The 12,208-nt window shown below is 39.8% G+C and overlaps 1 protein-coding gene across 1 annotated transcript in view; it reads left to right on the forward strand.

Annotated features, from left to right (window-relative positions):
- Nucleotides 1–274, forward strand: part of LOC137186855 (cilia- and flagella-associated protein 337-like) — a 38,324-nt gene extending 38,050 nt beyond the window's left edge. Inside the window, exon 19 of the mRNA XM_067595889.1 lies at nucleotides 171–274. Coding sequence (XP_067451990.1) covers nucleotides 171–193 — 23 coding nt within the window. The 3' untranslated portion in view covers nucleotides 194–274. The remainder of the gene's footprint in view (nucleotides 1–170) is intronic.
- The last annotated feature ends 11,934 nt before the right edge of the window (nucleotides 275–12,208 follow it).

Here is a 12,208-nt window from a genome sequence, read left to right on the forward strand (position 1 = left end):
TTGACATACAGAGATGGTCACTTATCAGCAGCATACAGAGTACAGTGGTATACAGGATTGCTACATACAGTAATAAAACGTAGAGCACAATGATATATAGTATCTAACTTCTTTAGGCACTGTGATGAATGAAAACCAAGAAAGACATATTTATTTTTATTTTTCCACAGTTGCTGACACTACAGGATTGTAAGGGAAATAATCCATCTGTGCACATCATGCATTTGATGCACTGGGAGAAAACAACTCCATTCTTTCCCTAATTTGTACATTAGTTTTAATTTCTACCAATAAACCTGTGTTGATGTCCGCCCAGTTGTCTTTCTGTCCACAATGTTTTTTGTGTGTCTGCCACAACATGGGATTCAACAGGAGGATGTTGCCTGAATTTGTTTTAAATTGCATTGTGATTACTGCTGCACTTGTAAGATGGAAATGATGGGATGTTACATTTTTTATGACAGGAAGGTAGAGAAGGGAATAGTGAGAGAGTGTAAATTTCACCATGTTACAGGCTATATTCAACCTATTCTAGCATGTTATGTACAACTACAGCATAATGAATGATGATCATTAAAATCAGGCTTGTGTGCAGCGTTATTGCCCCCTCGGGAGATGGAGAGGGAGTGTGTCCATTCATGCACCTGCTCTAGTACAGTAAATTAGAGCAGATCTGTGTTCAAAAGACAGGAAGCCAAAACACAAGTTTTAGATGAAAACCATCCATCAGTACGCCGGCCTTCAACTTTTAATTCTCAGCAGATAGAGGCTGAGAAAGAAACCCCCTAAGAAAGAACACAGTGTACAGTATAGACCTATGAATGGACAGCAGGAATACTGTGTATTATTAAAAGACAACTTTTAGTCTCTGAGGTTGACAAATGTGGGATGTTCTGTGATGAATATGATTGTATGTACAAATACAATCACTGAACTTCATACAGTGTTTCTCAACCCTACAAGCTTGGAGACCCATTTCCAAATGATTGAATATTGCAATAAACTCTCAAAAGACAATTCTCTCTGTGTCCATCTCTAATACAGAGAATTTCCACGACACATGCTATCAGAATGCTAAGCAGCATTTTTAAACAGTCTTAATATTGAGAAGGTGTAGCGCCATAAATTCACTTTGACACTGTTCTGCTTCCCTGGGCTACAGGCTGCTGCTGATCAGCAGGTACACGCACACTTTAGTTGTAAATACTGATGCCCTCACTTTTCAAAAAAGGTTTCTTTTCCACTTTATCTACCCTTGTCTGTCCAACTGTGCAGAGAGAGGGGGAGAGGTGAGGGGAAAGGAATATATGTAAGATGCAAGGCAAGTGTGGAGAGGATGAATGTAGACTGAGAAAAAGGGTGAAATAGGAAAAGAAATGGAGGGAAACAAGTGAAGGAATCGCCGATGAGGAAGGAAACAAGGGGGTGAGATGAGTGGAGCAGATGAAAAGAGGAAAGAGGACAGAATAAGTAGATGGAAAGAGGCAGAGGACGGGAGGTGAGTAGCGGAGAGAAATGGAGGAAATAGAAAGGTAAAGGAGAGTGTAGAGGTTAGACAGAGAGGGGTGGAAAGAGAATTTGTAGATAAATAACAGGGAAGATAAAGGGATTGAGGCGAGGAAAGGATGAAGAGAGGGGCACTGAGATGAATAGACAACAGAGGATAAGAATAGACTCAAGAGTAAAGATGATCAAGAGAGATGCTTTATGTCCGACTGACCGCTGACACACGTTTCAACTCTCTGTGTGTTTTTGTTATAGGAGTCTGGATCAGTGTTTCATGAGACACACCAGCTGTCATGTGATTTCCCTGCCTTAATGAAGAAGATATGTGTGTGTGTGTGTGTTACTCCACATCTTGTCATTTCTTATTTCATATTTCTAATATCATCTACATAAACTAATGACCTCCACACCGATCTGTGCATGTCAGTTAGTTTTTTTTTTTAAACCATATTCCACTTGTCGTGTGGTATTTTAGTCTTATTTTCCTCTTATTTTCTGTCTCCACTTTGCTATGTTGAGTTTATCTAACATGCAGGAACATCATTCCATTCGGTTCAATCACCAAATTGGTCCCAACAGTTGGAGATGATCAAAAATATAAAAGAGTTCAGAGTTACAAAAACGCAACGGTTAGATAGCCTGGAAACTGTGGCGATTGATGTCAGTTGAAGACACCTGTGAATGTCTATTTCAGATCACTAAAGCATGTAATATTACTTCTGTCGACTCTGAAGAATGTAAAGGTAAGGTGTAGCGTGCATGTATAGAAGCTCTAATATCCATATTCTGTCCACACACATAAGTAGTTGACACTCAAACATCCAGCAGTAAAGGTCCTGTGCTATCTATAGGCAGTTGAGATTGGAGAATTTAGCATTAATATTCATATATTATTACTATTCTGGTACCATAACCACTGCACAGTTCTCCTTAAGGCCACAGTGAGCTCTTCAAAGCAAATGGATTTCTGAGTACTTTAACATATATTATAAAGCCCTGCATTTAAAAAAAATCCCATTATATATATGTGTGTGTGTGTGCGTGTGCGTGCACAGTCCACATTGTCTTTTCTGTATGCTAAAAACCCTTTGACTGAACCACTTTAGTGTGGAAATCTATTGCATGGAGAAATGCACCGCGAAATACACACACAAGCACTTAAATCTCTCCAGGCTGGTGGCTTAACTCCTTTCATTTGCTATAGGCTCTCCCCACACACCCGCTCACTTGTGTGTTGGCTCAGAACATGGTGTGACAGTTTGGCCCCGTGGTCACATCCCCATGGTTGATATCCCTAATAATCTCCCTCCCCTTTTTCATTCAACCGCTAACTGGAAGCATGTGTGTGTGTCGTGAACGCATTATAGGGAGCGTGCATGTGTGTAGAGAGATAAGAGGCATGTTGTGTGACGGCACGTAAGACAAATCACAAATACGCAGAATTCACAGATTTTAGCTGGGATTTAAATTTTTTATATGACTGAAATATTGAAGCCCTTAACCTGCCTGCAGCGTATATCTTTTCCAACTTCTCCTCACCTCCTGTTCAAGGTTTTTTTTAAATTCTGATCTCTCTCTGACAGATCTCTCTCTTTATATCTCTCTCACTTTCTTTCTGTCTTATCTCCTTCCTCCTGTGCCCTTACACTCCTCCATGTTCTCTTTCTCTCCCCCGTAACCCGTCTATCATTGCTGCCTTCCTCTGCTTAATTAATCTCCCTCTTTACTGTCTCTCTCGTTCTCTCTCATCTTCCATCCGTCCTTTCAATCTACTCTCTGACTGCTGCTTGTTTCATTCCCTGTGTTGCTATCAGTCCTCCACCCTCCCTCTTTTTCTTTCTCCCCCTGTCTGTGCATCTGTAGCCTCCCCCTCCCTCCCTCTCTCTCTCTCTCTCTCTCTCACACCTTCTTTTTCTCTCCATCGCTCCCTCTCTCGCTGTCTGTTCTTCCATGAAATTAAAGCGCTCTAAGCTGCTGTTTAATCAGAGCCTGTTTGGGAAAGTGCTGCGATGACAGAAACTGTCCATCCCAAGTGCTGTGTCTGTGTATGCATGTATGTACTGTGTATATATATGTGTGTGTGTGTTCATGAGTGTAATTGTATATGATAAATATAGAGAAAAGGCAGCGAAATGCATGTTCCTGAAATGAATGCCTGAATGCATATGTTCATTTCTGTGTGTCTCGATGGTGATAATCCATAAATAATCAGTATTAGCAGGTGGTGTGGCTTGATACAGGGGTGATTAACTAAAATTCAGGATTGTTTACTGTTGGAGGCTGGATAAATGCACTCTGATCAACAAAGCTAATTAAATACCACTTGCCACTACAAAACAGCAGTTAATGCCTCAGTGTTTGGACATGGCGGAGGTGGGAAAGGAAAGCAATGCATTTTCTCTTCATAAGGCTCTCCCTAATGACAACTGGTTTGTTAGTCCTTTAATGAATAGTTTTAGGAATCATGCTCATTTGCTATCTTGCCAAAAGTTAGATGAGAAGATTGATGCCACTCTCATGTTTGTGCATTTTGTATGCAGCTGGAGCCAGGAGAAGATTAGCTCAGCTTAGCATAGAGAATGTAAGCTAAGGGGAAACAGCTAGCCTGGGTCTAAGCAAAGTTAAAAAGAAATCCACCAAGCAGCACCTCTAAAGCTCACTCATTAAGATGTTATATCTTGTTTGTTTAATCCATAGACAAACAGAAATGTAAATATGCAGTTTTACGGTGAGTTAGCGGAAATGTCAAACTATTACTTTGAATCATAGTATTGTCTTGCATGGAAATTCAGATGGATTTGACACAGACAGACTGAGCTAATGCTAATGCTAATGCTGGCCTAGTGCTGGTTTAAAATGTAACGTTTTTTGGTTAGTTGCAATGCTGTCGGTTCAGATTTGAATTATGAGCTTTGTGTTCAGTAGCCTACAGCTAAGGGTATTTTCCTCTGAATATTCCTTGTCTTCAATACATACTGTTGCATATTTACAAGGTTCCCTAAATACAAAATCCTCACTTTTTCAAGTTCTTATCATATCTGCAAGAGGTACAGAGGCGAACAGTGCAAACTGTTTCATCCACATAAAAAACAAACTGACAAGTAGAAACCTTCATATCAATATACAAATAAACACTGGAATAAGTCACACACTGTTGTTATGTACATAGATTATATAGATCTCACAGTTTCATACAGACTCACAAAGATGTTGCACCCAAGTATGCACACACACACACACACACACACACACACACACACACACACACACACACACACAGTCATTGAGGCATAGTCATGATTGATTTGAACTTGTTTTCTGCTTCTCATACGCACATTTTGTGATTTGTAAAAAAAAAAAACCATTCTAGACGGGCTCGTCACGCTGCTGCACTTTTGCAATAAGTATGTTTGTGACAAACGAGCGGGAGACAAATGACATGTCATTTGTGATATATTGTGTAGATCACATTCCCAGAAGTGTCTGAGCATTTTTTCTGAGCATGATGACCAGTCCCCTCCCCAACTGGTATGTCCATGTAGACAATCTAAATGATAGCTTTACAGGCAACAGTCATTCCTCAGGCTATAGCTCTCATCGATCCAGAAAACGCTACCACACTCAACCTCTAGATGGCAGTAGAAGTACAGCTCACTGTCACTGACTATTGTGCTTGTGTGCAGGTGTGTGCGAGTACCTGCAAAAATCTGTTTGTGTTTGTGCGAGTGAATGAGAAAGAGAGAGTGATCAAGCAGAAGAAGAAGAAGAAGAAGAAGAAAAAAAACTGAAAGGTATTGGAGTTTTATTTTACCTGTGCTCCCACGCACATTGTTTTACAGACATTGGAGGGAAAATTGTCTATTCTAAATCTTGTTCATGCCACCATTTGTCTCTATAATCCATGACAGAACAATAGGCTGATGTGATCAAACAGTATCAGCTTGTTCCCTGGTTATTAAATGTCATGTCTGACCCAGATTCCTACACAGCAGTTACTGTCACACACTCTACCTTTCCTAGAGTTGAATATAATAGAATTGGGTAAAATAAAAAAGGAATGACACATAATTTTATTTTGACGCTGCTTTAACAAGGCAGTCAGTGCTGCTGTCAAACCTTCCACCTGAGCCAAAATTAGTAATTCATCATTGTCTAATGGAGAATTGTGCTTCACTGTATCCTCCTTCTGAACAATACATTTATTTTCTGCTCTTTCTATGCACTTGCCTGACTGTTTTCATCCAAATACTTATGACCTGTCTTTAACAGTCATTATCTGTCTCTCTTGCTTTTTCATCGAGATTGACACACCCTTAAAGCTCCCACATCCCCAGTCAATCAGTTTTCTGCTTTTTTTGGGTTTGGGACAGGTTTCTTTCTTTCTCTCTCTCTCTCTTTCTTTCTTCTATCTTTCATTTTTCTAAGTGATATATGTGTCATCAGTACAGTCGCTGTCTGTCATAAGCCAGTCTTCAGCCCCACTAACTGTCAGATACTCATCACGGCTTTGACTGATGTGTGTTCTGCGTGTACTCTATGCAGTACGTGTGAGTGGCAGTGGGTGTGACGCAGAGCGTGTGGGCCATCAGCTTAAGCTACTACACATGATGAAGAGCCACTCACGTGTGTTCATCGGTGCTCCTCCCCCTCTTTCCACCTTCATCTCTCACACTCATCCATCTCTCCCTCTCCTCTTACCTGCCATCCTCAACCTCTCAATTTCCCACTTGGCCTTTTCGTCCAGCCCTCTGGCCTTTCTCCCCTCCGCAACAGAGCTCTCATTACCTCTGTGTCTCTCTCCCAGTGACATCCAGTGACTGGCTGGCCATCCGTTCCTGACACCTTGATGTCCTCCACATTCTATTGCTCTCTTTTTTCTTTCACTCATGCCGCAACTCTCTTTGTCGCTTACTCCCTCTCACTCCACTTTTGTTCTTCCTGTCTAATTTCCTATCTACCTTTCAATCCATACAGTCACCTATAGGTCAGGCTCTCTGTCAAATAGTCACTCTTCTTCCCCCTCCATCTCCACTGCTGCATAGTCACCGGATAGTGCTTCATCTGTGTTTTATTCTTGTCTTTCATATATCCAATGTCAAAACATGTCAACAGTGGTGTAGGTAGAAAGTGTGCGACCTTGTGCATATATAGGCTCATTGGACCTCTTCCTTTCTCTTAATACTTATATTCTTGTGCATGTATAAATAACTGAATAACTAAACAAATACATCTGTAATGTATATTAGGGTAATCAGCTATGAACATTTTAATATCACATATAAGCAAATATATCTAAAAATAATCTGATAATCTCACTATAAGGTTTGCTTGAGGAGAGATTAAGGTTATAGGCATAAAACAAAGGTAGAAAAAAGGACCTTTTTTGTCAGACAGTTACATGCAACTTCACTGGCGTCATCTTCTACAGTGCTAGCTAGTTGTGTTCACTCATGATGATGGTGCAAAGCTCATTTCAATGTAAACTGCTCCAATGGTTGCTTGATAGCCACATTATGAGCTCACCTTGTCTAACATCTTCACTAACATGAGAAGATAGAGGGAAGGAGATGATACTTAATCTATCAGCACGCTTACAATTGTAATGTTAGCAATGGTTCAATCTACTTACCAATGTTAAACTACTGTAAAATATGTACTAGCAATTTTTTTTTAGTTATTTGTCTTTGGAAAGAATTTCTCAAGAGATGTTTTCCCTAAATTAGCTACTTTCTCTCTTGTTCCTGTCTTTCTTCTCTTCTCTATTGGTCGTTTGAATGGAGTTTTTTTAAAAAGACATCATTGCCTGGAGGATCTTTTGGATTACACTGCTTATGCATCAGTGCAATCACTGTTATTTTTAATCAAATTTGTGTCTGATGTTATAAGAAGAATGGAGAGGGGCCAAGAGGCTCCAATATTGTTTAACACAAAGAGTCATCTGTCCAATAGTTTATTCAGCTACCAGTAATAATGTAATTATGAAGCTAAAGATGTCCCTCCCTCCCCATATTTGGGCCTTGGGTGGGCACCTCACGTGTTAATCATGGCTTTTAGATATATACAGCATATACTACAGCAAATGTCATTGATATTTTCACATATTCACATCTCTAAAAGTCAACCATCTCTTTTGTTTCTTTATTCCTCTATCTATTTGTTCCTCTTGTTTCCTGTTTCCTTCATAGTAAGGCAGAAAAATGCACAATAACTTCCACATGTATGCAGACACATACAGTATTTCAACCTATACACACCAGCTAATCACACACCTTGTTGGACCTTTAGTGTAAAGTCAGAGGAGAATGAAGCCATCATTAGGAGAGTCAGAATACCAGACTCTCTTCTTGATGTCAAGAACTCAGACAAGTATTCCTGTCTATGTCCTTACTGTGGCTTATAGTGATGCTACTGATCCTCATTGTCTGCTCTGGCCTCTCTAACTCCTCATCGTCTAGCTCACATCCTTTAGACTGGCATGTCCAGCGAGTACTTCTCCTTACAGACAGTCATGGTCTGAGAGGGTTTTTCAGTGATGAGAACTCCAGCAAGGAGGAATCTCATTATTTTCAGTCGATGGGACCTGCTGTTGGATGTTCCACACAGCAGTGAGAGTAAATTATGGTTGCAGCTCTTGAAACATCTATTACCAGAAGTTAACAATAATTCTGAATTTAACGAAGGAGCACTGCAATGGCAGCAACAATACAAGCCAAGATCACAATTTGGTTATAAAACAGATGCTTCTGCCATAAATTCTGTGTTCCTGATATTTTGTCCAACCCATGACAGGGGCAAAAGTAGAATTTATGGCAGAGTTGTTGTATTGGATTGCATTTAATTGCACAGGTGTTCCTAATAAAGTGCTCGTGAGTGTAAACATTAAAGTAATGTAGTACTAAAACAAAGTTTTGTTTGATTGAAAATGAAATACAACCTAAAAAAGAGGTGACAACTGAACTTACAGGTTGACAGCACACATTTTATTTTACAACCCAAAAAAGAACACATATTTCAGAAAATTATCGGCAAAGATTTTTACAACACCTAGAGCTTCACATCCTCCAATCCTCAACATGGAGAGGAGAAAAAGGCGACGTTTTACCCACACAGGTGTTGGACAATTAGACCTCTATACATAAACTGTATAGACTGTGCTTGATTGACATCTTCCTCACTTGCCTACTGCACCTTGATCAACTTACACATCGCTTTTATTGGTATGTTGAGATTGGTGACCTCACATAACTCCCAGTATAGCCTCACCCGACTTCTACCTGAGGTGTAATTCATCAGAATAACTGAAAACAGCTGCATAGGTTTTGTTTAGCTGTATTGTCCAAAAGACAACTCGACAGCACCATCTCTCCAGAGTCATTGTCCCAATATTACTCTGAATAATCCATCGACCTTGCTGTCAACAGTTTTCTTAGGTACTGTGTCTTCAGTAGAAAGTAGTTACAATGAAAGCTGCTCAGAATGAGAGTATAACATTAAACATTGTTGCTGCTGTTAAATATAAATCTTTGCTGTGAGCAGCTCCATAAGGCTTTTTCACAGTAGACATTTTGATGTGTCATGCCAGGAAAAGCACAGGAACGGTTTGGAACTGACTGAATTCAGCTATTCATTAAATGTTATTAGTTACACCCGTGTCTTTCCTGCTATGACATGTCAAAATGTGTGAAGGCACATTTTGTGGGGTTGAGGCAGACATCTCATATGTGGATATTTCAAAACTTGGCAAATTAAATCAAATGGAGGCTATGTTGGGTGTGTGTTGCTGTCTTTCTCTCTCTTTGTTTTGGTATAATAATTTCATTTGCCAGCATGACTGATTTCTGTTACTGTCTCACTTCACTGGAGGTTAGCTGAGCTGATTTCAGTTGACTTTAATTAATACATATCATACATAATCATACATTCTTTTCAATTCAGAGCAATTTAGTTTGATTTGGTTAGATAATTTCAGGTCAGGATCCAATTTGTATAAGGCTTTATTATTTCTCCATCATAATTTTCAATGATGAGCTGCATTGGGACTTAGTGGTTAGCGCTTGTGCCTTACAGTTACAACAAGTAGGTCCTGGTCTGAATCAGGGGCCAGGAGCTCTCTGTGTGAATGTTCTCACGGTCTCTCTATTGCCTTCCTCCACATGCTTTGGTTTCCCCTCACAATCCAAAGACATGGAGGTCAGGTGAAGTTGAAGATTAAATGTGACAATTTGAATGTGTTTGTCTGCTATCAATCCTGTGATAGACTGGCAACCTGCTTCCCTGCCTTTTGTGCATGCAGGGATAGTCTTCAGCCCCTTGCGACTCTGACAAGTAGGTATAGAAGATGGATGGATGAAAGCTCCCGACCACCTCTTTCAAGGTTATTTAACAATTTCTCCATTATTTCGTCAATATACTCACAGTGTAATCTACAACCCTCCTGTGCATAATAGGAGTCACAAAAAATGGTGTTGATTCTGGCTGGCTGACTACTTTCTCTCTTCTGTCTTTCTCTTTGTCCCTGTTGCTGCCACTCTGTCATTGCTAAGAGGTTTCTAACCATTGCCAAACAGTCAATATATATCCTGCATGAGGCCGCAGAGGAAGGTTTAACCCAGCAGATGACATTCAGTACAGCGCCATCATCATTGCCTCCTAATGAATTAAATAGCCCTGACATTTCACAGTGCAACGCTTGTCCTTTTCCTGCAACAGCTCTGCTGTTGTACCCCTCCTTTCATGCATTCTGTCGCTCTCTTGTTCTTGTTCTTTCTCTCGCATTGCTTTTCCATGTGCCTTTTGGCCTCTTACGATGCCCCCCCTCCTTACCTCCATCCTTCATTTCTATATGCCTCCTCCTCCCTCTCTTACTCTTCTTTCCCCAAGCTCTCTTTCCCTCTCTCTCGTCTGCTCATCGGTATGCTAGTGCACGGCCAGCTGTCTATGCAGGCAGGGCTGAGAGAGAGAGAGAGCAAGAGAGGGAGAGAGTCACTGTTTAGCAGCGGAGACAGAATCCAGCTGGAGGGTCACAACCCTAAATGACCATCTACACTCACACACATGCAGGCACGCTCAATAAGTCACACACCCACACTTCCCTGATGGCAGGAGCAATAGGTCATACGCCAACAATATAGGAAGTGTGAGGTAGAGAGATAGACAAAAGGACAGAGAGAGAGAGAGAATGAGAAAGACAGAGAAAGCAGGATTTAGGAATGAGGTGGATGTGTGCTCAGTGCTTGCCGAGCCATAATTGTCCTGTGGTTTGAACGGAGGATGGCAGGGAAGGATGAGAAAGAAAATGTAGCAGTGGAAGGGGCATGGCCTTCAATAGAAGAGAGCTTTTGCAATAGCGTCAGAAAGTTTCTTTTGTCCTGGAATACAGATGAGGGTTGGATAGATGACTGCCTGGCTGCACAGTTATAGGACACACAGACAGAAAACCAAACATATGCACACATACACACACAACCACTGGCTCCTCTAGTTTCCTCTGTTAGGCACACAGGAATGTATGCAAGCACAAAGAAATGTAAAACCACACATGCAGTGATACATGAATGGATGTATGTTGTCTAATTATCACATCAGAATAGATATTTATTATTACTAGAAGATTTTATTCACCCAATTTTCAAATACATGTTAAACCAAATATGCTACTGATGCAGTTTCCATGGTTTTTATTGCTTTTAAGAAATTATGGTAGGCCTTCTGTTATGGATTGATTCAATCATTAAACATTTCTCATAAGTATGTTATTTAGGAAAATTAAAATTGCAAAAGAAAAATGTAATAATATACTTAATATACTCAAAAATATATTTTTTTCATCATCAAAGTAGTTTTGGTCTGCTCTTGTCAGCATCAGAGCTTGGAAAATTTATGACAAGGTCAAGTAGGTTTAATATAAGATACCATATAGAATTGATCATGTGAAAGACCTTGAATATGGATTACATTTTCTGTGGACTAGTCAACAAAAACATCTCCCTGGACACTTTATAATGCTGGAAGGGTACCCTCCCCATTCTTTTACAATATTGAACACAATAAGAAGAGGACTAAAAACATTATTTTTCAATTTGATTGTTTACTTTATTTGAAAAAATATCATATTCATAAAGAAAACTGGTTAAATTCCAAGTCAAATTCAAACTCAATCAATGCTGTATAAAAAATTAAAGATTAAACCATAAATTAGACCTCCTAAATTTTAGTTGATAAGACCATTGTATTGTAAGGCTCCCCGCAATATAAATAGTTAATTAACAGAGAACATGGCAGCTGTCTTTAATTTTTATCTTTAAATTTTATTCTTTTTTATGGCCTTGCCTATTGATGAGCTGATTCTTCCTTGATAGTACATACATGTGATAAAAAAAAAAGATACATTGTGGAGACACAGAGAGACACAAGCCGTGTTGCGGACACACATACACACTGTTTCCTTCACTTTGGTTTTTATCAGATACACATTTTTCTTAAGGGGCTAATGGGAAATTATTTTGCGTCAGATCTCTAATGCTTGTCAACATGAAAGATCTAAACAACATCATCTTGGACGCCTAAAGACAACTCTAAAGTCTGCTGGAAGAAAAAAAAAGAACGAGGGTTCAAAGCTCTAATCAGAGCAATAAAATTAATCTTGATGCTGCGAGGATTTTAATTAGATGGGAATTCCCGCTGCCCGTGATTACTGAGGCAA

This window comes from Thunnus thynnus, chromosome 7 (assembly GCF_963924715.1).
Source record: "Thunnus thynnus chromosome 7, fThuThy2.1, whole genome shotgun sequence".
NCBI classification, from domain to species: Eukaryota; Metazoa; Chordata; class Actinopteri; order Scombriformes; family Scombridae; genus Thunnus; species Thunnus thynnus.